Below are 26,636 nucleotides of genomic sequence, written 5' to 3'. Positions count from 1 at the left end.
TAAGATCACCCCGGAGCCTTCTCTTCTCCAGGCTGAACAGCCCCAACTCTCTCAGCCTGTCTTCATAGGAGAGGTGCTCCAGCCCTCGGATCATCTTCGTGGCCCTCCTCTGGACTCGTTCCAGTAGCTCCATGTCCTTCTTGTGTTGGGGAAAGACTTCCCTTAGGTGTGTGACTTTGCTGTGTATTACCTTTCATCAGGAGCCCCATTTCTCTGCTCCAGTAAGAATTGCCATTCATATCTGCTCACAGTGCACCCTAAGTCTCTCCCTTGCTGCAGAACAGTTGGAAAAAGCAACTACTTCTGTCTGGACACTGGAAGGGATAGGGTGAGATGTGGAAGAGCAGCTTTATGTTCTTTCCATTACGTGCACCACTGCCCTTTTGTCACTTGGATCTGAAAAGGAACATTCTTCCCTCCATCCATGACCTTGTTGGCTTCACTCTACCACTTTCCCATGAAGTCAATGTGTCATACTTCTAACAAGTGCAAAGTAATCCATTGCCCAGCTTAAAGGACTTCAGTTTGATCCCTTCCTTCAATGAAAACTAAACTCTGCATCTGTAAGACTGAAGAGAGGGAAGACGAATTCTAGTTTCTCAACAGATTGAAAATAAATGTCATGATAATCTTGCTCCCCTTCCACAGGGAAAGGTTTTATAACTCACAGACAACTTGAACCCCAGAAAAGGCAACAGCTACCCTCTTTGTGTTTTTGCAGCTTGCTCTGAGATATCAGCTCTGACTCAGCTTTTCTGAAATTGCAGCTTTTTCATACCAGCTGTGTGACTCACTGGATAGCTTTAGAACAGAGATGTAAATAAATCCTCTTCTTGTATTTATAGGCTGAGGAATAGGAGGACTTGGGGACTCCCTTTGAGCTCCAGCTCCAAATCTTACGCATTTATAATGCAGTTCTAGATAGATTATTTTGTAATGTAAGACTTACTTCATCAAACTACAGATGTAAATGATTCGAACAATCATGTCATCTCCTCCAGAGAAATAGAGAAAACAACTGTTTTCAGATCTGGCTCTGATGGCAGATTTTTGTTACTTCCCTGCTGATGCTGTGGTAGCTTCTATCTGCTTACTGTGATGAAAGGAGCATTGTAGAGTCTTGACGTGGTCCCCTGTCAACTCTTCATAAGAACTGCATAAAGAAAGCCCCAGTGGATTCTGTTACAGCAACTGAAATTGTATTTCAAGATGTACACACTGCAAATTCATCTGTTTCTGGACCAAAAATATTTTTAGAATTTTGTCTCTTTCTATCTTAAATACCATGGTTTCCTTTCCTCTTTTCTGATATAGCAGGTAAGCGTAGGCAGGGCTCCAGCAACAGCCTGAACTAATTTCTGTGTAAAGCAGTTCAATGCCTTCAGAGTCACTGCTGTCAACAATGAGAAAATTATGAAAAGCTGCAGGACTGGTCCCAGCTTCCACAGTTGGTCAAAAATGTCTTCAGTAGTTGACAAATATGTTTATCTTCTATTGAGTGAGTCACGGCTCCTATCTGTTGCCAAGTGATGACAGCGCTGGGTCAGGGCTAAGTTAGTGTAGAGGGATATCTAATCCCAGTGCAGTGAACTGGCCACTTAGCAAACATACGAGGTACCTCTGTGAGATGCCTTACATTTCTTCATCTTCATCCAGGACTCCTTTTTATAAACAAAACTGTCATGAGTATTAGGATCTGTCACTGTGGGAGCCTCTCTGCCCTGTTCTATATTAACAAGTAACTGTGAAGTGCTGAGGACAAGCAGTGCCTTGTAAAAGATCAATAAGAAGACTTAACACCAATGAAAGAGGAGATCTGGGCAAAAAAAATCCCAACCCCCAAACCAAAATGCTCAGTTTCCTTGGTTCCTTTCTCTTCTATGTGCATTCACAGCTGTTATTTTCTCCCTATAAACTTACTATGAGCTTCAGACTTTGTGGAGGAAAATTCTAATTTTCGTCTCCTCTCTTCTACATCTAACCTGCAGCTGTTGAGTATGTTGTAAACCATTGCGAGACAGGCACACACGATTGTGACATTCCTCAGCGCGCTCAGTGTGTGTACACTGGAGGATCCGCCTACATCTGCACATGCCTCCCTGGCTTCTCGGGAGACGGGCGTGCCTGTGAGGGTGAGTAGCACCATTTGTTGTGGGGTTTTTATACTCTCTATTGCACAACTTGGCTGGTCATGTCAATGTCCTATAGTTACTTGTGATTTAAAGTAGGAACTTTCGTTGTTTAAGTCCCTTAGACAGGCATTGCATTAAGGTTTTTTGTCCTTTCCTCCTCTCACTTTTGAATTCACTCTTTAATATTTAAGCTGCAGAAGGTCCAAGATGAGGTAAATGCAGAAACTGCAGTAGTTGCAGTTAGCAGACCAGATCTTCATCTGCTGGAACTGTTTGCACTCTAATGCTTTATATTACTAAGGTGGTGACACATGATGCTCAGACATCAATTGAATTTCATGTCAATTGGAGTGTAGTGGGGGAGCAGCTTTACCTAACTACATATTGGAAACCTTGCTGGTCAAATCCTACTTCTTTGGCCATGTTAAGTCTTTTCCTTGAGAAACATGGGCATGTGTTTCTAAAATACTGTGCGAGTTAACAATGCTGGTTACCCATCGGAATAGCAGAGTGCAGGGATTTGCTGAGAGACAGAACACAAAATACACGCATGCTTTTTTTTTTCTTTTTTTTTCCTCCTCCTTTGCATTTCTGTATAGATGTTCTTCCAAAGGTCTGTAATTCTAATCAGATATCCTAAAATAGAAACCTGAAAGTAAAATGGCAGGTTTGCACTTTAATTCACTGATTTGTCCATCAGGAGGAACAGTTATCTGAGACTGATCTTTTCTTTTACAGATGTAGATGAATGTCAACAGGGCCACTGTCATCCAGATGCTTTCTGCTACAACACTCCTGGGTCCTTCAGCTGCCAGTGTAAGGCAGGTTATCGTGGGGATGGTTTCCGGTGTGTGTTAGGAGGTAAAATTTTATGGTTCTTGAAAGTTGGATCAGAAATATAATTTGGGAGTTGGAGGTTATATGCTAATTTGTTTTCTCTCTGAAACGGAATGTGTATTGTCTTATTGGGTCCTTTATTCTCTCTCAAGTCTTTCAGGTTTTGAATTTCACCAAGCTTGTGTTAAAATCTGTGTCTTGACTGTTATTACTTTTCCACGATATCCTGTTCAATGTCCCGTTTTATGTTTTGTTCTGTCCTCAGCTGTTCTCAGCCCCAAGCTGATGCTATTTTTTGAAGTTGCCTTATGTAAAGGTTTGACCACAGATTGATTTGGTTTGCATACACAGTAGTCACTTATCAGAAAACATCTTGAACTGTTGGCGATGTAAACAAAATGCAACAATTACCGGAGAAAAGGAAGGATGAGACCAAAGTACATGCGCTGTTGACTTCAGTGGGATCTAAGTGCCTACATGCCATGTATAGCCAGCAAGAGTCCAGAAAGGCTAACTCCAGTTTCTAACTAACACTTAGTTGTTTCTGTATTTACTCAGCTTATTCTGTATTTAGCAGAAAGTTCTTTACCCTCCTGCACTTCTGTTCTTGCATTGTAGTTTGGGCCTTGAAGTATAAAACTCCTAATCTTGAAGATATATTTAAAAAAAAGAAAGTAGGTAACACTAAAGCACAAAGTAGCTTTGTTATCGTTACTCGATTTCAAAAGCGCAGCAAACCTATAGGACAGCACTTAGAATGGTGAATGTTTTCACCCAGGAAATAAAGCCTAACTTCTGAGTATGTTCAAACCCAGTTCTCCTGCTTCTAAGATTCTTGGTGTTGGGGAAAAGACCCTGCACCTCTCAACAGACTTAAACTCAAACTGTGCAGCCAAGAGTAAGAAAGGCGTAGGGCCAAAGGGAATGAAAGCAAGAAGCAATATGACTGAGGAGGGAGGCTGTCTTTATAATTCAGCTTCTGCAGTGTGGTCTTAATGATGTCTACAGTATTTGATGATGCAAAATTGAGGTTTTTTTTTAACAGTGGATGTGCTGGCTTAGAAGTACTTGTCTACATGGCACAATATTACTACCTGATGTTTTGCTGAAACTTAATATTTTTCTTTTGCCACTATATTCCCTAATTCTGAAGTTCTGACTCTTTTTGTACAATCGGATACTCATGTCATAAAATAAAAAGGCAAAGGATCATTTATAGGAAAGGCATAAAAAAATTGCAAGATTGTTTCTGGTTTTAGATCATACTTACATGACTCTTAATCATGTGCTCAACAACACGTTACATCAAATCACCCAGTGCTTGTAGACTTTTCTATCATAGGTACATTGTAAGATGTGTTGCTGTGTTTAATTCTGAAGGTCTAGATTTTGTCAGTCTTTCAATATTACTTTTAATGAACTTTTCATGCATGAATGCCCATGTGTATTTTCGTATTAATGCCAGATGAATGAAGAACTACCTAGTGTTTCGGACCTTTGTCATAATATTTAGCTAACCAACCAGTTGATTAAACCAGGATTATTCCTCCTAGAGGAGAAACTTGATGTGAATAACTTGAAGCAAAATCAAACTTTAAAGCTTCCAGTTCTTCAGGAAGAATTGTAGAGGCAGAAATATTGCTTTCAAGTCTGGCCCATCCCCATCTCCTTTGTAGCTGAAACAGATGATTTGGTAGACTGATACTTGAATTCAACCAATCAACTTTGTTACCAGGACACAATTAATTTCTCCTGAGTATATGTGATAGCGTATTTAAGTGGGTTTTTTTGTTGTTGTTGAGAACAACACCTTTTCATATGCAGTGGTTAGTGTGTCTACTGAACTGCTAAGCACAGTGTACTGTTTTGTAGTAGCTTTATGTCATTTTTTTGCTGCTTATCCTGTGCACTTCTTGACTTTCCATACTCAACACAATTGTATCTTGAATGGGGATCTTTCCATGTCACGCTTTAATGGTACTAACATGACATTTTGGAAAGTTTTGTTATATCTGTTTTAGTGGGTGGGGATCTGCCAGGTTTTGTTAGTCTTCATGTATGCATCCCTGATTTTTTTTTAATGCTGTTTGGTTCTACCACTAGAAGACATGCTTTAGAAACTCTTGTATCAATTGACTGTGCTCATGAAATGCTCTGAGCAGAAAAAAATCTGAGTAGAGAAGAAGCCTCACTTTTGCTGAATCCTGACAGAAGTACAGAGTATCTGTAATGTTCTGCTAGTCTGCAACAATGGCGGTGTTTACAACCAACTTAGCTACTCCTCCCTTCTTACAGAGTTAATAGAACAATAGCTGCCCTTGGGTTGTCATCTGTTGCTAAAGCTTTGGTACTTTTAAAATTGATATATCCAACAGTTAATCATTGCCAGGAGATAGAATCAAAGTATACTTTCTGAAGCCTAGCAAAAAGCAGCTTAGTTTACTTTAGCACTCAATTTGTAAAGTAAGTTGCTTCAGAGTGGAGATTCCAGATGAGGCTGTATTGTATTCAGCTGTAATTAGAGACCCTTTCTTCCCATTTTTAGCCATTAAGATTTTGATCTAATTAGCCTCGGTCAAGTCACTGAAGTCTTTCCTGGTTGTTAATTGCATGGAAAGTTTCATTCATCCGAATACTCGGTTCTTTTTGCTGTACTCTTCTGCGATTCATGTGTACAATTGCTTGCTTGTTTGGTGTTTGTTTTTTTGAAACCTACTGTTGAATCTTATTACTGCTGAACAGCAACTCTTGAAACAAGCAGACCAACAAGTAAAGTGGATTTGAGTCACACACAGGAGAATGTCTGTAGGAGTGAACCAGCAGGTTAATGAAAGAGTTAATGATGCTGGAATGTCCCACTGCTCATAGCTATTAAGAAAGTCTGTACTTCATTATTTCCTCACGCTTCATTTTTCCATTTCAAAAAACCAGATGTCTGAATGTTTCTACCCCTGCAGACCCCAGACACTGTTTACTAAACAGAAACAAATCTAGATTCTTGGAACTAGGGGTCTGACTGTTGGAAGCCATTTGCTGCTCCTCTGTATACAATCCATTTCACATGAGAAATGCACATACAGAAATTGCGTACAGGGCAAAACTGTAAGGGAAGAATTACAAAAGAAAATGAAGGGATGAAGGGAAGTGTGTTATTTTGTTTAGTTTTTTTCCTCTTCTTTTTTTGGCAATGTCTGAGAACAGCAATTAAAAATGTCACTGTAACTCCTTGTGATATGTGGGGAATAAAGTGATCAACATAGGAAATTGAAAAATACTCTTTGATTACGTACTGATTCTGGACACAGTTTTAAATGACTTCTGTCTTTAGCTTGTGAATGAAAACCTTTTTCAGTAGTTCTTGAGTAGATACTTAAAAATTTTTGGATGCTGTTGCAAAACTAATTGAATTTGGTTTAGCATATCAGACTGTAATCCCCCCTGCAAAATGGAAGGGAAGAAGTCTCATACATCTCTGTTTCTCATCCTGTTTTCTCAGCCTCCCTCTTTTTTTGGAAAGGTCCATAAATCATTTTCTGCAGTGCTGCTGCAAGAGCTTTCCTTTATGACCAAAAAAGACTTTGAATGTTTGTATATGGCTTTAGGTTTGGATTTTTTTTCCATTCTGTTTATTTCTTTGCTTATGTGGGAAATGTGTACATGTATGTTTTTCACCTGGCCCGCTTTCCATATCCATGCTATTTCCATTTAATTTTTTTCAATTATATATTTCAGTGACTTTTAAATTCCAGATTTCTACTGGTAGTTTATGAAACTGAAAAAAAAATGTTTAAAACATTAAAGAAAAATTCATTATTCTGAGGAAGGGTACACATTTGGCTTGAGTTCAGGATGCACTGTTCTTCATATCTAGTCTGACTTGTACATACTGTGGTCCATGGAACATAACTTCATCAGGCATTTGATCTCTATTCTGCACTACAGCTTCTCTATTAGGAGCTCTTTTCTGTACGCTGGTTCGATTTTTCACTGTCCTTTTGAACTGTGGTTACCGGAGCTGGACCTAGTATTCCTTGAATCGTCTCCCCAGACCCACATTGCTTCTTTGTACCTGTGTGGTGTTCCCTATGTATGTTCTGAATTCTTATTTACATCCCCTCGCAATCCCTACAGCACTGAGCCTGGGTACTGGCAACTTATCTGCTCCCAGTTATCTGCTGTAGATAGCTTTTTTTTTTTTTTGGTTGCTATTTCCAAGATAAACTCATCTTCAGAGGCTGGTCTACACCATGTATTCCAAGAAGTGTAACTTTCCATTTGACTGTCTGAATCTACTTGTTGATTTAATTAATTAAGTCAGTTTACCTAGTGAAGATATCCTGTCCTCCTCGTGTTTTGTGGTCTATTGCTCTTCCACAAGAGATGCAACCTGGGATTGTATATTACCCTCTGGAATCCGAATGAAGAAATTAAATTTCTTAATAAGAAAATTTAAAACAAAGACTAAGGTAATATTGGAACTTACTAGAAATACCACTACTTCATGATATTTGTCCACTGACTTAGGTGATTTTTCCATTTTTACCCCATTTATCAAATTAACGTAGCCCACAGTGTGGTGCTTTGTTTCAAAAATGTTACTGTCCTGTGGGCGTAAGTAGGGTCCCATAGGGAAAAGCAGAGCTACTAGGTCGGTGTGTTACCTTCATCAGCCAAGCATCAACTGCATCAAAAAGCAGTGAGAAAGGATTTTTACTCGATTTTATACCAAAAGCTAATCAGTAATATTTAAACATAGATACTGAAAAATATTGAAACTTAGTCTGGCTGTTAATAAAAGGGTGTTGCCACCCTTATTTTCCTGCATCACTGAAGATTACATGAGTCTTTTTCTTAGTGTTTATTTAATCTCTGGCACTATGAACTAATCCTAGTGTATACTATTTTTTTCATCATTGATATGATCACTTCGCTTGGCTTTCAAATGTGGGTTTCGAAAATGGTAAGAACCTCTGAAAGTCAAGACTGGTAACCTCTGGATGTGAAGCCTTGAAGTAGTCATGACTTGTTTTCCATTTACTACAATCAGATGTAGCAGTAAATGCAACGGCACTGTTATACTAGTTAAGTGTTGTTTCATAGAATCATAGAATGGTTTGAGTTGGAAGAGACCTCAAAAATCATCTAGTTCCAACCCCCCTGCCATGGGCAGGGATACCCTCTACTACACCAGGTTGCTCAAAGCCTCATCCAGCCTGGTCACCAAACTAGTCAGGCAGGATTTGCCCTTAGTGAAGTCGTGTTGGCTGTCACCAATGACCTCCTTATATTCCATTTGCCTTAGCATAGTCGCCAGGACGATCTGCTCCATGATCTTGCCGGGCAAGGAGGTGAAACTGTAGCTCCCTGAGTCTTCTTTTTTCCCCTTAAAGGGAATGCCAGCACCTGAACAGGGACTTGAACCCTGGACCCTCAGATTAAAAAAAGTCTGATGCTCTACTGACTGAGCTACCCAGGCAACTCCTATGGTTCTTAGCTCTACTTGTTGTAGTTAATGGAAGTTTTCTTCATGCCAGTCAAGAGATCAGAGAACTGTCCTGGTGTCAATTGTTCAGTATCTTCTAAGAGTCTTGACTGGATGAAATACCACTGTATTTATATTAAAGGAAGAGCACTAAGAAACCTCATTTAGGCTGCTGTACTGAAGGAAAGTTACTAGCCATGAGGTTTGTGACTGGAAGTTTACTTACAAAGTGGCCCTTATATGACCTAAATATGTGCCCATTCTTGTTACATGTTTTGTTTAATTTGTGCTGTTAGCTCATCAAGGCAGGGAAGGTGCTTTATTTATTGTGTCAATCTCATCTTTCAAACTCTGTCATAGCTAGCTTCATTTCAGACAGTCAATTAATGCAATTTAAAGCTTGCAAAACGAGAGCATCTTCTCTCAAGCACACTGACTAAAACATATGACAATATATGCAGACTATTCATCTCAATCAGCTGTCATCCATGTCAAAGATTATTGTGCCTTCATTGCTGCATAGGCTACAACACTGGACTGGGATTCAGCTCACTTTGCTTTTGATGTCTCTAAATTGTAAGCATAGTAATCCTGCTCATGATTCAGAAATAAGGAGAGAAAAAATACAGTATGGGTTCCAAGTGCCTGGTTTGGCCTATCATAACTAGTTTAGGGGCTTGTTTTGTTTATAAATTTTAATATTGGCTAAATTCATGTTAGTGTGTTGAAATGAGTTTAACATTGAAAGGTTAAAATGATTGAGTCAGCACAGATGAACGTGGTAACACTGGTTTTCTTTCTTTTCAGAATGTTTCTATAACATATTTCTTATCTTACTCGATTCTGTTAAGAGTTTATCACAAATTTAAGAGACTTTCAGCAGCACAGAATCAGTAACATACATAGTTATTTCTAAAAGTGACTGGCAATAGAGTATTCAACATCTTTTCATACAACTGAAAAAATCAGTGGTGATGGGATTTTTTAGAAAGAACAAACATATTCTCTGCCTTCTAAAAACTGAGTACTAATTTTGAAAATTAATTTGTTTGACTAGTCTCTTGACTTCAGGGGGGCTAATTGCATAAGCAGGCCATTTGTGAGATTGGTCTTGATCATAGCAATGTAAGTACTCTTCAAAAATTCCATCAGTATTCCTGTATAAAATCTGTAGATATAATTGTGAACATTGCCTTGAAATTAGAACAAACAGTGATATTTCAAGTCACCAATAATACTAATATATTTTATGTATAGTGGCTGGGTCCTGTCTGGGAGTGTATACACAGTCCTTTGTATAATTCTTACTTGTTAACTCATTTTCATAAAGTTGATCTAGTCTATTGATTAAAAAACCTGTGAGCTGTTGGATATTCTCTGAGATTTTCGGACAGGAAGGAAAAATGACAAGCTTTTACTTTTTTTTTTTATATCCCACTGAGGAGAAGCTAGTAGTGTCTCTCAAACATTACGTGAATGCAATGAAGATATTGTTCTGTAATGAACAAAAGCAGTGTGGGTCAGTTTATCAGTGTGCTGTATTCCCCCTGCTTTCTCTCATGAGCGGTGCATATAATTAAAGCTTTCAAAAAAAAAAAAAAAGTGGCATGACTCATTACTGGAATCAATATTTCTTTTACCTGCATACTGCACAGTGCATTGAATACATGCAAACAAATTTTGAGATAGGTACTGGAGGCTTTCCTTCAGAGTCTGGCTTTGTAGATTGATTCAAGGCTCTCCACCACCCACATTAAAGCTGATGCCAAATATTTCAGTTGTTCAGAGTGAGCTGTTCTTCAGACATTTCTGTTTCTCTAATTGTGTCCAGGTGCATGAAACTTGTCCAAAGTCTTTGCTTACATAACTAGTTTAAATAATAATAAAAAACTACCCTTCTTTTTTGTATTTGTGTGATTTATGCCACAGTAGTCTGTGGGCACATGGGATTAGCTTTTTGCTCATCTGGACTGGATCTCATCTGAGCCATACATAGCTAATGCTGTCCACCAGGCAAGGTAAAAACAAGGAAGGAGTAAATGGGAATGTAAAGTTAAAGCTTTTTCAGCAGGCAATTTGTGTAAGTGTTTCTGTCTGTAGAAATCATTGTCAGGAAAAAGATACTCCCACATAATTAGAACTCTTTCTCTCCCAAAACCCTCAGGGTTGTCAAGTGTAAGCCAGAGCCAGTCTAGAGAAGGAAAAAGATTATTTTTTTATTGTATTATTTTAATTTCATTATGTTGTTTGACATCTAGAAGGATATATTGATCCAGATGACATTCCCTACCGCATGACAGATAATACCTTAAAAAGACGTCTATATTACTCCAGACTGTTTTGTAAAATTGAAACCAAAATAATCAAATCCCTGAATCACCTGATAATCTGGAAAGTTAGTCTTTCCTCTCTGGTCTCCACAGTAATACATATGCCTGTGGTGTAGCCTTACTTATGTGCTTTACCAGGGACTGGACAATCTGTCCCTGCAATTCCTTTCTTAGATCCAAAAGTATCAAATGAGTGCTCAAACTTGATAACTGAACTCTGTAAACCTAATATACATCAAAGCAATGGGTTATTTCCCTGCCTAGGTTCTGTAAAGAACTCAACATTTGCCTCATGTTGTGGTTTTCTCTGGTGGCTCTGAAGGGAAACTCGACTTTTTGCATTACAAAAAAACCTTGATCTACTGTATGGCTGGCTAATTAGTCACATTTTAAGGTGAATAGATAATTGCCAAATAAGTAGACATCAGGTTTGCAACTCAGACAGAATGCTCTTGCTAGTGTACCTCAAGAAGAAAGTGTTTTCCAGCTTCTGTTTTTGATGCTTCAACATAGGAAACTGCAGGGGGGCTGTTTTTTCTCTTTTAACCTACACAATGAAAGATGACATGACATAATTTTAAGGCAAGCGTGTCACATTTACAAAGGGAAGACTGTTCCTCAAGGTGCACTGAGGGCATATGCTTTCAAGGTTTGTAATAGTGCCATATTTCTCCAGCGGTGAGAATACTTGCGTTGTGAGTGGTCAGTATACATTAACTGATAATGAAACATAGTTATTAGTTAAAACAGAAATATTCACTGGTGGTTTGATTTTTTTTTTTTTTCACAGAAGTGGAAAAGACCAAATGCCAGCGTGAACGAGAAGTAGCTCTTGGAAGTGGAGGCACTTTCTTCCCATGGGAGATAAGAGTTGGTCAGTTCATTCCCCAGTGTGATGAGCGTGGGAACTACCTCCCCACTCAGTGCCATTCTAGCACTGCATATTGTTGGTGTGTGGATCGGGACGGAAATGAGATTGATGGCACCAGAAGCGGCCCGGGAGTTCGACCACCATGTAAGTGGCTGATGTACTTGTTTCTTCTGGGTGTCCCTCCCTTCAAATGCATTGTTTCCCAAATGTGGGGCTTAGTCATACACCTCAGATATAGCACTGTCTTGGAGCAATGCAGATCTTTGCTGTCCCAGTGATGATATGCCTTGTGCTGCAGCCCTTTGGTAACTCCAGCATACGCTTTTCCTTCAGCCAGGGCATCTGGACAGCTGTGGTGAGCCTCTGAATAAGAAGATGGTTTTCTGACTTCTTCTCTGCCTTGAGACTGTGAGAGGCCCCTATAGTTTCTGCCCTCTGGGAGTTGTGGCAAATCTGAATGTGTGGTAACTGACTTGCCTCAGGAAATGAAGGATGTTCCTTCCTACATCTTCCTTGCCTCAGCTGCAAAATAAGATCGGTTTTTCTAAACATTTGAAGGAAAGAGCAATTACAGAGCTAAACATGAAAAGACCTGTTATGTCAATTGCTGCTTCTCTGTCAGCCAAGGGGAAAAATTCAGAAGCTTTCTGCATCTGATTATGGTTATTAGTGTCTGCATACAGGGCTATTTCCTTCTAAGAAGTCTGGCTGTAATTGTGTCTCTGCAAATAACAAGGAGCCTTGTTATACTGTACAAGCTAATTTTTTCCCCATCTGTTTCCTTCTCTATTAACAAGGTCTGAGCACAGCTGCTCCTCCTGTTGTTATTGGGCCCTCTGTTCGACCAGATACAGTACCTCTGCCACCAGGAACGCACTTGCTCTTTGCCCAGAGTGGTAAAATTGAACATGTTCCACTAGAGGGAAACAATATGAAGAAAAATGGTGCAAAAGCACTCTTGCATATTCCAGTAAGTAACCTACTATACTAAGTACATGTGTTTTAGAAGACTTGTGACAAAGATGGAAGTGAGAATGTTTGTCTATGTAATTTGATAATTTATGTTCCAAACTCAATTTTTACTCTTGATTAACATTTCAGTATCCCATCACTTTGTCACTGAAAATTCCTGATCTGACTAGTTAAAAAGCCTCAAACTGAGCTGTAGGAAAAATGATTTGCCTGTAAAGAATAGCTCATAAGACAAAAATCTAGTATTTGTGATCCCACAGGCCTCCAACAGTTCATCATATAAACTTTCCTACACTCACACTTCCATTGGCTTTCTGACTCTGGTATAAAAGTCTAGGAGACCTATAAGAGCAGTATATTGAGAGGCCTTTTTTTCTCTCTTACTCCTTCAAAGTTTCTCCAAAGTCTTAATCTCTTCCTGTTTTTCAGTCAATTCTCTGCACTTCTTGGCTACAGATATATATATGATTATTTTTCTTCTTTTTTGCATCCTTCTCCATATGCAGGCCCAGTGGGTGGTAAATCTTTTTCCTACACTCCTCACTACTGTCTTGAAATCTTTTTTGCTTGAAAATGGATCCCTGATGCTGAGAACCTATCTTTTTCGTTACCTGTGACACATGCCAATTGTCCTCACTTCCAGTTTCATCACATTCATTTGTTTTGCCCGAAGCCTGCGATCTCCGTTTTCATTCCAGTGTTACTGTATTTATAGATAGCAATACCAGGTAGCATGCTGGCCTCTTTTTCACATTACTGTGAATATTTAGTAGACCAAATACTGACTAAATTACACAGATTCAGTTCAATAAATAGTACCGCAAACTGTCTCAGTGTTATGTATTTGCAAAGTGACAATGTTTAGCAGCGCAGAGATGTGGAGATTGTTCTTTAACCTACAGCATTAATGTATGCTGATGAATAAGTGCATCTGTTTTAATGCATAGTTTTGGATCATGTTGCCAAGAAGTTGCAAGTTACAAAAGCAGCAAAGGTGATAGACCTGGGAATCCATGTGAAATTATTGTTCCATCTTGAAAGTCTCTTTCATTTGCTTGGAGGAAAGAGTTTCAACTCCGAACTCTAACTCTAGTCCTATCTTCTTGTTCCTGGAAAATTGCATATATATGTTGCTTGTCCCTGAGCATATTCTTTTCAGTAGAATGATTTATGGAGTATTTGTTTAAACTATTTTTTATTTTAAAAACTGATTTTACCAGAACTTTTTTGAGTTAAATGATGCTACATAAGTGGCACTGCTGAAGTGCAGCCATCATGCATGGGTTGGTGAATATACAGAACACAAGCCAGATTTGACAAAAGTAATTATTCCTCCTTTAAGGGAAAGAAAGGTAGAAAAAAGCTCATGACGAATAACACAGTAAAATGACAACATGAACTTTCTTTGAATGGGTATGCAGGTGAAGTTGTAGAAGTGAGACAAACTGCTCAGTAGTAATATCTACAATGCTTTGTTGAAATAAGATAATTGTAAATAATGTCTGCTAGTTAAAAAGGACTTATAATTGAAAGTATTTTTTTAAGCTGCTCTAAAATGATTGCCACCCAATCATTTTCTCTGCCTGTCCTCACCATGTCCTACCTTTCCTCAAGAATTTGGGGGTTTTTTTTGGCTTGAAACTCAGATCCATAGCTAGTGCTGCTGGCAAATTATTGTTGTTTAGCATAAGCTGATGTAATTTCCTTGCTGACCAACAGGACAAAGTTGTTATCGGAGTTGCTTATGATTGCACAGACAAGATGGTTTATTGGACAGACATCAGTGGCCCTTCGATCAGTAGGGCTAGTCTGCATGGTGGGGAGCCAACAACCATCATCAAAACAGGTAACAGCAAAAAATTCTTTCTCTTGCTGCTCCCTAGGAATGGAATTAGAGAATTGCATTTTGCAGTGTATACTTCCCACGTGTTACCTGAGCTTCAGCATTACAAGTTGGTGTTATTTGGATACACAATAACCAAAAAGTCTGATTAACGTAAAATGAAAAAAGATCAGTTCCTTGTGCAAAAGCCCTTCACTGCCTTTCCACTGCTAAGATAGGCAAGAAGTGAGTTCTCCTTAAATAAACTAAGTTTAAGGCCAGAAGTGGGAGCAGCATGTCAGTGAGATGTTTCTGTCCTTACTTGCAGGATACTGTATCTGTCTAACCATTGAATGTCTTGTGAACATCTGTGAGGACATTTTAATTGAAAGCTGAGGGATTTGAAAGATGAATCAAGCTACTATGGTTGTTTTGGAGCGCATCTCAAGGCATTAATGAGCGTTCAGAGTCTCAAAGTCTGGGCTTTGAACAGTGTCTCAGCTCCTCATAGAAATGTTTAGAGGATTTCTGTACCTGATTACAGTCTGAGGGTGTGCTTATATTCTCACTGTGTTTAACAAAGAAAAAAACCTCCTCCTTTGGATGCTTTGTCACTTCTGGGGAGGAATCTTGAGGTAGGCTTGAGGCCTTTACTGCTCTCTACCTGTGGTGGCATCCTTAGGGCTGCCACTGTAGTGGGGCAGCACAGCTAGCACTCTCAGGGCAAATCCCCAGGTCATGACATCTCACATTTTTAAAGAGCACTCAAGACCTCCCTTTTCTGTGTTGAGTCTGGATAACATAAAAGACTCTGTATGTGCTGTGTTGTGCCCAGCCTGGCAACCTTTGTGTAGCCCACCTCTTTTACAGTGATGTCTTTTCAACCATACAGATCAGAAAGGGTGTTCCAGCATCCTTCCTGAACAGGTCCCATGTCCCTGGCCATGAGGAACGGAACACGTAGGTAGGCTAAGCTCAGACTACTGTAGATAGGTGTTATTCATGCTTACAATGATGCAATGAATGCAAGATGTAAATATGTGAAGAACGAAGGTTATCTTTGAAACCTAGGTCATGTGTTGGGGTAGATCCATCGTTATTCAATGTATTTATGATCTGAAAAGGGGATGATGGATTGTCAGTTTGCTATTGAATGGATATTGAACACAATCAAAATAAAGCTGATTAAAGAGTAGCATTTATATGTTCACATGGAATATCATCTGTGGGTGTCACTTTTTGATTTTTCTTCTGGTAAACAAGGTAGGTAGTCCACTGGCTAGCTGAGATTTGGTTATGTGTAGTTCTTTTCTCTCCTGTTCTCTGCCTGTCAGCTGGTGAGGAGGGAAGTTGAAGAGGAGAACCCCAGCTCTCTGTTCCTGGGCTTGGGGATCAAACAGCTGAGAGGTGGTTAGAAACTGTTTCAGCTGTGACTTTCTGTGCCTCCCACTCAAGCTGTAAAATAAAAGTGAGTAAAGCCACCTTGTTTGGTTTTTGCCCTTGGAGTTGCTCAAGGATTTAAGAATTGGACTAGTGAATATTGTGGGGTTAGTGCTTTTACAGTTTATGTCCTGTTTTTGTACTCTTTCCTCCAAGACTCTACTGCTTAATGCAGTCCATGTTCACTTTCTTTAGGAGGGTAGGTATAAGCCCATGCATCTTAAATACGAAAACGTTTTCTAAATGGTAAAGGTTAAGGAGAAGGACAGGTTTGGAGAACAAAGTGAATGTGTGGGCATTAAAAAAACAACGACAAAAGTAACTGGAGGCACTTGTTGATTATTAGCATCCTTAGGATTCTAGAACACCTGTGAAGTCAAGATACTGGAGAAGATTGCCCTTGCTTTGGATCCTTTGCAGCTATTGTCACAAGAATTCAGGAAATTATTTTAGAGAAATGATCAATCAGTTTTAAAACTCTGCAATAAATTTGCTTTAGTTTTCTTTGGATGTGTTGTCTCTACTTGGAGTTTGTGCTTCGGAATAGTCACTTTGCTGAGACTCCATTCAGGCTTTTAAGGGCAGCAGAGAGATGAGTGCAGCTTGGATTGTACCGTTGTCCTCGGAAGTGAAAAGGAAGACCTTAAGGCCATCCCTAACCATTACAGCAATTATGGAGCTTCATATTTCTGTACAACTTTATGGCAGAGATATTTGTAAGACTTCTTTTTCATCCCAACATACTTAATCTGAAAGGGACTCTAACCTGTGGTGCAAGCATGTGCCTGTACAACTACAAATTTTGTAGGTAAAGCGTTTCCAATTTCCACTATTAAGGGATTTTCTCAGATTCCACACTTTAAAAAGTGAGGGAAATTACTATTTCTAAAAATGTTACATGGATATGAATTAGTCTGTCTAGTGAGAGCACATGCGCTAAAAATCTTGCAGTGTATAAAATGTTTTAGAAATATTTATGAAGACTTTCAAATAAATTTGATTATTTTAGATAATTCAAGATGCTTTAATGCCACATGGAAACCACACGGTTTTTATCTGCTGCAAAAAACGTTGTATGTGTAAAGACATCTTATGGTTTCTGTTGTCCTGTTGTTTGCAGAGGAAGTGAATGCCATTCCTGAAGATATGTTGAGTGACGTTGCACTTTACTTTCTGTATGTTCACTCTCCCTTCAATAAGGAGTCAGACCAAAAGAAGGTTGAATATTCAGTATTTGAATGAATGTCTTCTATGCTGGCCAAAACTGAAACTTTAAAATTTCAGGAAACAGGAAAATGCTTCCCTCTCAGAAGACTCATGAGACTTCTTTGTTTTGTTTTGATCTTTGCCTTTTTTCTCCTGTGAGCTGCAGCTGCTTTCTTCAGTTCACATGTATTTTTGTGGAATGCACTGCTTTTTTGTTTGTTAAAACTCTTGTGATCCAAGTTGTGTTGCTTTGCAGAAACATGTTTTATTGTGGACCCCTATCCAGTTCTCATCTATCCCTGCAGCTGTATAGCCTGTGGAGGTTTTCTGAGCTCTGCAGCTGGGGAGGCAGGTCGGGAAGGAGAGCTTTCCTCTTTGTTGTAGTTGCTTAAGTCGTATTGGCCATACATGTCTGTGCAAGTCTGTCCCCAGGGACAGAGCCTGATGACAATATAGCAGGAACACATTTGTGCTTCTGGAAAGACTGGTGATACATGAAGCCTATATATTCCATTACCCCTCCATGGGGGATAGTTTTTTCTGGCTCACTGTCAACCAGACAAGAAAGACACTTATTTTAGACTTCTTTAAATGTCCTGGCATATAGCTAAAGAAAGGAAGCTAGTCAAGGAACAGGGGCTCCTGGGAATCAGTGGCAGCAGATCTTTTGCCTGCTACTTTCTGTTTCCTAAAGAGGCTGGGAGCTCCTCCACCACCATTTAGTCAGTGATCTTCTGATCCCAGACACTGGGGATTGTCACCACCATCACCTCAAAATGAGGCCACTCTCAGTAGCCTCTGCCATTAGCAAGAAAAGAAGTAGGAACATTTGAGGGTCTCAGGTAAATGTGAAGTGGTTTCTTGCAGATGACAGATTTAGCTCCACAGAGGCACTTGGAGAAATACAAGTAGTAATGTGAAGTCAGTGTAACTAAAGTATGCCCAGATACCCTTGAGAGTAGTAAAGAGATAACTGATTCACTTTTACTTTCTTGAGCCCCACCCCATGTATGAGTTGTGAGATACATCTTATTTGTTCTTTTCTGCCTCTTGAGCAATGAATATACATCCAAAATGTCATCTGTCCAGGTTTAGTGTGGTAGGTGTAATCCACCTATGTGAGAGCGCAGAGGCTGTTTAGGCTGTTGTGCAACTACTATTCATAGCAAAGTCACAGGAGCAAATTTTAGACAGCTCTACCCAGTGCTGTGAACCAAATGTGTTTTCTCCAGAAAGGTTGTTTGTCTTACATACTGTTTGTTTAATGGCTGTCAGTAAATAAGCTTGAGAATTAATAGAAAGCTAATGGGCCAAATTTCCTCATTCTTAGGTATTTACATGATGTGTGGATCTGCATTTGAAAGGTTGTTGTTGTTTTTTTTCAACAGCTGGCTGATGTGAAGGGTCACTTCACCTCTTTTTGGGAGTGATCACATACAATTCTTTCTTTTTCTATTGGAGCTGAAATTGGACTAAAATTTATTTGTATCTGTCTTTGGCTTCATTACATTCCAAAAAGCCTGCCTGCTCTTTTAAATAGATATATGAACCTTGAAAAGTGTAGAACAGTTTTTCATGATGGCTGAATTAAACCTTGGAGTGCTATGTATTTATTCTGCATCCTTCATCTGAGTTAGAAATTACTAATGCTAAAGCAGTAAGGTCATTATCTGCTATTTCCTGTTGCTTTTGGAACAACTAACTGTCCAAGAAAAACTGTGCACATACAGTACTAAAACATGTTCCAAAAAGAGTTGCTCTGCAAAAACAAATAACTGGAATTAAATTCCATCAGTTAGCTAATATCATTGTCTCTAGTGTCTTAGAGTTATCTTTAAGTATTGCGTTGGCTAAACTTTGCATAAATTGAGTTTTCAGAGGGGTGCCAGGTATGCCAGTACCACAGAAGGGAAAATAGTAAGGATTATAAAATCCATTCTAGATCTTGACCTGCTAAGGAGAGTAGAATAAGATTCGGATAATCTCTACTGTGTGTTTCTCTGCTATCAACTCTTTTTCTGTGTCTGCCCCTAGAGGAGAGCTTACATGCATGATGAATTGGTTCCTCATAGAATTTGTCATTCTATGTATTTATGAAAGTTCTGTGTGTTTCAGCTTCGTAAGACAAAAGGTGTATTCCTCTTCCAGCTGACATGAAGGAGCTTTTGTTGCACCACAGCCAGAAAAATGAAGAAAACTTATTTCGGTTAAGAGTTATGCTTATGAGGCTGACATTGTGTATAGGGAATAAATATAATGCCTAGGCATGTTTTTTCTCTGATCTCCTGCAGATTTGGGAAGCCCTGAAGGCATAGCTGTAGATCATCTAGGTCGCAACATCTTCTGGACTGACTCTCAACTAGATAGAATAGAAGTGGCTAGGCTGGATGGGCGCCAGCGTCGCATCCTTTTTGACACCGGCCTGGTGAACCCCAGAGCAATTGTTGCAGATCCTATGAGAGGGTAGGTGTATGTTGTCAAGAGACAAGTGCAAAGCTTGATTTTATGTATGTGTGTATTTATTTATTTAACACAAGTGTATACTCTAAGTCCATGTTTTCAGACTGTTTGTAGACAACAATAGGACTATCTTTGCCTAAAACAACTAACAAACGGAAATGGAAAGATCTGCTTGTGTCCTGTGTCAAAGTGGTACACGAGAAATAAAACTTCTAAAATGCGTGCTAGGTAACACTGCGATATTTTGCTGAGAGGTTTATCAAATACTTATTTGTACCTCGATTTCAGTACGTTGTTTGCAGGATGACAAGTGTTGCCCTTACCTAAAAATCTTTTTTTTTTTTTTTTTGGGGGGGGGGGGGGTAAGATTACTGGTCTAAAATACTAGATTAAGCAATCATTTTTCATTTCCATCATGACAGCCCTTCTTCCTGTACAGTGTTCCTTCTTTGAAAACTCCCATGGTGGCTCTTCTGCCATCGTTTTCACTTCTGTCATTCAGTTGCCTGAGAAGGTCCTATTAGGCTTCTATTTGAAGATGCAGATAACTACATACTTTAAAAATTGAGCCTGTAAGATGCAGTCACAGAAATAGCCAAGCAGAGTGTCAGTAGGAAAGTGTAAACATTTTCATGTTACGGCTCCAGCCTGAAAAAATGGAATTATATGCATAATTTTATGTAGTCTTTGATATGTTGACATTTTTTCTCTGAATATTGGAAGAAATACAGGAAAATTAAAACTAATACAGAATCCATGGTAGTACTACCTGTCCATTAATGTCTGAACTTGCCTGCTGTTGTTCTGGTGCGACTTTCTGTAGCATGGCCACTGCTGAGAAGAGACACTTCAGTCAAAATACTCTGAAGCACAGAAGCAAAGGGTCTTTCTTTTCATTCTTGAGTTGCTGGGAAGCTCTACTAAATGTTTGCTTAATTGATATAATAGGCATTTGGAATGCTCTTACGTGAGAATTCATTTATAAACAAAGGTACTATATTTCTCGGGGAAAGACTTTTGGAAGGTGCATCCTCATTTCAGATGTTTGTAAACAAGTTTTGTAGTGAGAAAAGAATGCATGTTATCCATGAATATTTGAGTGATAGAAAATGAAATGAAAAGTAACAGTACTGACTTCTCTAATTCCTTTAACATAAAGTAAACTTTTACTTAATAGTCACATAATAGTGGGGTGGAAACATCCGTAGATGTACATCGAGTGACAGCATAACAAGGAAAAATGAATGCACTTTGTGGTGTGAGAAAAGGGGAGAGGTACAAGGGTAATCAGATTGCGGAGAGACGTCTGCTCTGTGCAGAACTCCACTGGCGGAGTAGGGCTCTGGATTCAGGTCAGGCAGTATGGACATCTTAGTAGATTTTGCATGTATATGTGTTAAGTAAACAACAAAGGTGCTTGTGTTGAGGGGCCAGGTAAATTCTCAGCCACAGAAAGTGCATCGAAAGGCCTGAGCAACCTGATCTAGTTGGAGATATCCCTGTTCCTTGCAGGGGGGTTGGACTAGATGACCTTTGAAGGTCCCTTCCAGCCCTAACCATTCTATGATTCTATGATTCTGTGAAAGGAAAAAACAACCAGTAACAAATGACTGTTAATAGTAAAGCATCAGTGAATTAATTCTCCTCTGACTGTAAACTACTCTGATTCCATTGTATGTTGCACACTTGGTGCACTGAAAAGAAAAATGTAGCTTTGAATGAATCCCACAAATGTACGCTGAATGCTCCTGCTTGCTTAGCCTGAGCAGACACAATGGGCAGTGAGAACTGTGGATGTATGTTTTGAATGGTCCTCAGAACTGTTGAAATAGAGGTATAGAGGTCTCTTTGCCTGGCATCTTGCACTTAACCTAAACAATGTAGAAAAAACGTTTCTTCTCAGGTGTGTGCTTTCTCTTTTTGTTTTTAACGGAAGTATAAAATTTGCTAAATCTTTACTGTATTTTTGTTACTTCTATATCAAAGTGCAATGTAATCCTTCTTTTTTATTTGAATGATTTAGAATCTTAGAACAGAATCATAGAATTGTTTAGGTTAGAAAAGATCTTTAAGATCATCGAGTCCTGCTGTTAACACTTAGAGGGCATGCATGTTACTTTTGTGCCTTCAGCATTTTCCTTAATTACAAAAATCTTTTGAGATCAGTCACTGTCTTAATTCTTGCATTTTTCTTCTTCAGAAACTTATACTGGACTGACTGGAACAGAGAAGCTCCTAAAATTGAAACCTCATACATGGATGGCACAAACAGAAGAATTCTTGTTAAAGATGATCTTGGGTTACCAAATGGGCTGACATTTGATCCTTATTCCTCAATGCTGTGCTGGGTAGATGCAGGTAAAGAGGTGCTAAAATCTTTCTTCATAACAGTAGTAGAATAAGTGTGTCTGATCCTGAAATTATGCACAGCCTATTGATGTTTATAGCTCTTTGGGCTGCATCTCAGAATTCATGCCTTTCTTTTTGGTTTGAATAATCTCTCAATTTACTTTTTAAAACCACTGTGACATTGACATGAGACTGTGTGCAAGCTGAAAGATTTCAATTCGGATCACAAAACTTTCTAGCAATACAACAGGCTTATATCTGTGTGTCTGGTCTGTGGCTGTCTCTTTAGGTGGTGCTTAGGCCTTTATAGAACAAGTTGTGAGTTTAAGACCAGGAAAAAACACTGATTCATCTAATCTGGCCCTACAGAATGTCATCCTGGCACTATTGTTTTAAGACCTGTAACCTTAGGCAAAGTCTGGCTTATGTTTGACTGAATAAAGTCTTGAAAGAGCAATTCATACTAGATTTAAAAATCAAGAGATGAAGGTTCTGCCACTGACCCATTGTTAGTTTAGTGCTAGTGTCTTACCAGTTTAAGAAAATGTGTGCTTTTAATTCTCATTTGAACTTTTTTTTGCATTTTGCTGTCTTTCTCCCTGTAGACTTTGCCAGAGATCTCCTCCTGTGTAGGTGCTTTTACACTTCAAGTCACCTTTCAAATTCTTGATAAACTAAAAAGATCAAGCTCTCTTTCACTGTAAGACACTTTCTCCGACCTTCAAACATATCTCCTTGTGGTATCTTTCTTTTTTCTCTCTCTCTCTCCCCTGTTCTTGTGTTTGTCTCTTTTCCTTTTTCTCTGATTTTGAAACCCACTACTTAAGAGAAACCTACAGGTGTTTACACTCACTAGCAGTGTTCCCAATGTGTATAGTAGCTTTACAGCTAGAACTTTTTGCACCCTACGTAGAATTTACACCCACATCTAGAAGTTAGATATTCTTTCTTCAGTCTTGCCTTCATGGCCCAACCCAGCAAGTGTTTTGGGAACATGCTCACCAAACTAACTTTGCAAAAATGCCTTCCAGAGAAGCTGGAACTGGTCAATGTTTGAAGTATCCCTCTAGAATGGAGGAGACTTTCTGTCAACTTCCACACCAGCCCGAGGATGCTGATATTGTAGCCGGAATCTCAGCTTGTGAGCAATGGCCATGGCTGCACTAGACATCTGTGTTCCTGTAAATTAGGTGGTGTGCTGATTAGCATTAGCACCAAAGTACTTTTCCATCCAGTCTTTGGTGCACACAGACAGATGTGCCATGGGGGAGAGCTTTGGCTAAGCAGCATACTGAAAGACCTCTAGGAAGTTTTACTCTGTTCATGCTTGCATGCTTACACTTGTCCTTCATTCCTCATGAGAGCTCTCTTGCTCTGGTTCAAAGACTTAATTGTTTCACTACACCCAGGTACCAAGAGGCTGGAATGCATGAACCCTAATCAGCTTGGTCGACGAAAGATTGTTGAAGGAATTCAGTATCCTTTTAGTGTTACAAGCTATGGGAAGAATTTATACTACACAGACTGGAGAAGGTATGTTATCGGCTAATCTGCTAAAGGAATTATGGAGTGCTTTAATCTGTTCTGCTCCCTGGTAGAAACTGAAGTATATACTGCATTTCTCATGTCTGACCTCTGACACGTTCCTGGTTTTTCGCTTTCCTGGCAATAGCTGATGCAGGGTAGAGTGGATCTGTAGAGTTGACCTACTGATGTTGCCAGTTAACTGAGTTTTCGTTTTCAGCATAGTGATTTGGCCTCTAAGAGAATGCTTTTAACGCTGAGCATTTTTGGGAAAGGAGTGGGAGCTAACATGTTTTTCCTTATGGCTGTACTTGCTGCATTGTAGAGGGCAGAAACTCGTCACTCATGGCATTCTACACCCTATATTATCTGAATGTTCAACCAGAAATAAAAGAAATATTTTTACTGTCTCTATGACACTTCCTTTGTTGCAAATGATCTAAAACACTGACATATGATGAGGAATTTAAAGTTTACTATATTTTCCTCCATGCGTTTTTAAATTTTTATTTTTCCTTGATGTAAATAGTTAAGTGGGCTCTATCTGCAAACTCTTACACAAATGACTCCATCAATTGCAGCAGGAAGATCTATTAATATGTGTAAGAATTTCCAAGCTAGAACATAACAGCTGGGAAATGCTATTCTGGTATAGGCTTGTATAAATGGGAAACTGTGTTACAGATCTCTCAGTTGACTGCCCTTTTATTTTTAGGAAGAAAAGATTGCTTTTGACTAGCTGTATTTCTTCCAGATATTAGGCTCCACCTGAAATACAACATTGTCCATAATCATTATGCATAATAGCTGCAATGGCAAGTAAAGCACAAAAAATGTCAGAGAGGCAGCATATGGAGAATGTGTCAACACTACTAACAGATATGTTCCTGTAGAGGGACATTGTCCTGTGTTGGAATTACCTTCAAAATTAGTAAGGTGGCTCCCTGCTAGATTTCTTAGCTGCCTCGACTGAAGGTTATGACGTATTTGAGTTGTCCAGAAAAGATGAAGTCTTGGAGGATTTTGCTTCTGACATCACTTCCTAATTGTAAAAAAGAAGCAACTTCAGATTTCTTCTCTTTTTTTCTCTTTTGTTTTGTTTTCCCCTGTACTTCCACCTTCATCTCACTTCTGTATATTCTCTTCTGCACACGACAGAGATGCTATTGTAGCAGTGGATCGCACAATTTCAATAGAAAAGGATAACTTCCAGCCTCACAAGCGCTCCCGTCTCTATGGAATCACAACAGCCTTTGCTCAGTGCCCAGGAGGTAATCCAGATCATTCTCAATTTTTTACAGCTGTGCAACACCTTAGTGTATAAATGAACCTAGCAACTCGCATTGATAGGCTGCCAGCTGATCTAGGTAGCTAGTGAATAACTGGTCAGTGCTTGGATTTCCATTACTAAGAAGTTAAAAGCCACCTGTTTTTTTACTCATAAAAGCAGTTGTTGTGGTAGCCATATTAATCCGGAATAGGGAGGGAAGAAGGGGCATGTTCTATCCTTTATGAAAAGACAAGTGTACAATCAAGATGAGGATCTCACATGGCAAAAGCTGCTATGTTGTCATCATCTAAATCGAATGCTATATTCATGGCTAGAGCCTTATTTACCTATTTTTAATTTTAAACTACAGAAATAGCATGGTCTTCCAGATGTCCTTAATGAGTTCCTGTGTTTTTAAAAAGGGAATGTTCAGAAAACAGCAAGTGGTAGAGGAGCAGGTCTGGTTTTTCTGCTCCATTGAATGTTAAGTTTTTTAGATATGTTATTGAAAAATCCCTTGTGAAGCTTAGAAGAGAGGAAGTTGATACCATTGAAATAACAATTTGTCCTTGGGGAAGCAATATCACTGTTCAGTTATGTTATTCTTAGCAAATCACAGTTAGGAGAAGAGTTTACTTTTTTATTATTACAATGTAGCTGGAATTATAGAAGTTGTGGTATTTTTACTTTAGGCCTAAAAAACCCCTAAGATAATTTCTCTTTGAATTATTCAATATATAGTAAAATACATACTTTAATTGGAAGCTTGGTTCAGAGCTTAAAAATGTATATAAATGTCATAATTAAGAAACCGGTTACGTTGTTATTACTAGTTAATTCACCGTTCCATTTTAGTAGGCAGTGTAAAAGAAAACAACATTGTGTGCTCTGAGTAAATGCTTATGTTTATAATGTTCGGAACCTTGATATCATTTGTTTCTCGTCATGCGTCTATTTCAAGTATTTTTCTGGGACAGATGCCTTTCCCCTCAGGTACACTGCTTCTGGCACTCCCTTCACTTTCATTTTACTCTTCAACGTTAACACACTCCTCCCCACCAACCCAATTTTTATTTTCATGAGTCATTCCTCAATGTTTTTGTTGTGAGTGGAATCCAGGGGTGATACCGTGTAGCATTTTGGACTTCGTCCCCGTGTTACACTTTCTGGTTTTCCTCATTCAGTGTCTCTTCATTCTAATGTCTGTGACCACTTGGCCAGTTTATGAAGGGCATTTCAAGAACAGCCCAGTTTTTTTCATGTTGCCTCTCCTGCTCTGTCCCAATATCTTGATCTTTCTTTGAGGTGAATATTGGAAGCTGACACAAGGGATATGATAACTCTCATCTCCCCAAAGCATAGTTTTGTTTCACTCTCAATCTCGTTATGGCTTGTTTCTCTAGTGTAGTCATGAAATCTGCACTTCTTTTGTATGTACATGTTTTAGATTTTATTGTGTTTTTGCTTTGGTTTTTTGTTTAACATTTGACATCTCTGTTCTTTTGCAGGACATAACTACTGTACAGTGAATAATGGTGGTTGTACTCACCTCTGCTTGGCTACCCCAGGAGGCCGTTCTTGCCGCTGCCCTGACAACACAGTTGGAGTGGATTGTATAGAAAGAAACTGAGAATTAAAATAAGCTTTAAAGCCGCAGACACCTTTTGAATATGTGCTGTAAACATTTCACTCCTATCAACACAATCAGGCCCTGAAGATAAGTGTTCCATGCTGCTGACAGCAAGCCACAATGCGCATATGCAGACGCGAACAGGGGCAATGACTGTTTTGTAGCAGTTAGGCTAGACAGAGCTGCCCAGGTTGGGTCCAACTGCATCTTGTTCCTTATAATAGTATCTTCTTGCTTTTAAAGGTAAATGTGGAGGCCTTACTTACACCTCTGCTGGGCTAGGACAATGTGTCTCTTGGCAAAATTAAAGT

At 39.1% G+C, this 26,636-nt stretch overlaps 1 protein-coding gene and 1 non-coding gene across 2 annotated transcripts in view; one reads left to right on the top strand and one right to left on the bottom strand.

The window, feature by feature from the left end:
- The window catches only part of NID1 (nidogen 1), a 48,487-nt gene extending 22,162 nt beyond the window's left edge, over positions 1–26,325 (top strand). The window contains exons 11-20 of the mRNA XM_086627580.1: positions 1,989–2,132; positions 2,871–2,993; positions 11,572–11,796; positions 12,450–12,622; positions 14,344–14,470; positions 19,384–19,555; positions 21,753–21,910; positions 23,311–23,434; positions 24,584–24,696; positions 26,204–26,325. Of these exons, the coding sequence (XP_086483706.1) occupies positions 1,989–2,132; positions 2,871–2,993; positions 11,572–11,796; positions 12,450–12,622; positions 14,344–14,470; positions 19,384–19,555; positions 21,753–21,910; positions 23,311–23,434; positions 24,584–24,696; positions 26,204–26,325 (1,481 nt within the window). The remainder of the gene's footprint in view (positions 1–1,988; positions 2,133–2,870; positions 2,994–11,571; positions 11,797–12,449; positions 12,623–14,343; positions 14,471–19,383; positions 19,556–21,752; positions 21,911–23,310; positions 23,435–24,583; positions 24,697–26,203) is intronic.
- Positions 8,370–8,445, bottom strand: TRNAK-UUU (transfer RNA lysine (anticodon UUU)). The gene is given in 2 exon segments: positions 8,370–8,405; positions 8,409–8,445. It is a non-coding gene; the product is annotated as a tRNA-Lys (tRNA).
- Positions 26,326–26,636: the final 311 nt, after the last annotated feature.

Source organism: Tauraco erythrolophus, chromosome 2 (genome assembly GCF_009769465.1).
Source record: "Tauraco erythrolophus isolate bTauEry1 chromosome 2, bTauEry1.pri, whole genome shotgun sequence".
Taxonomy (NCBI): domain Eukaryota; kingdom Metazoa; phylum Chordata; class Aves; order Musophagiformes; family Musophagidae; genus Tauraco; species Tauraco erythrolophus.
This window is presented reverse-complemented; position numbering and strand designations above follow the sequence as displayed.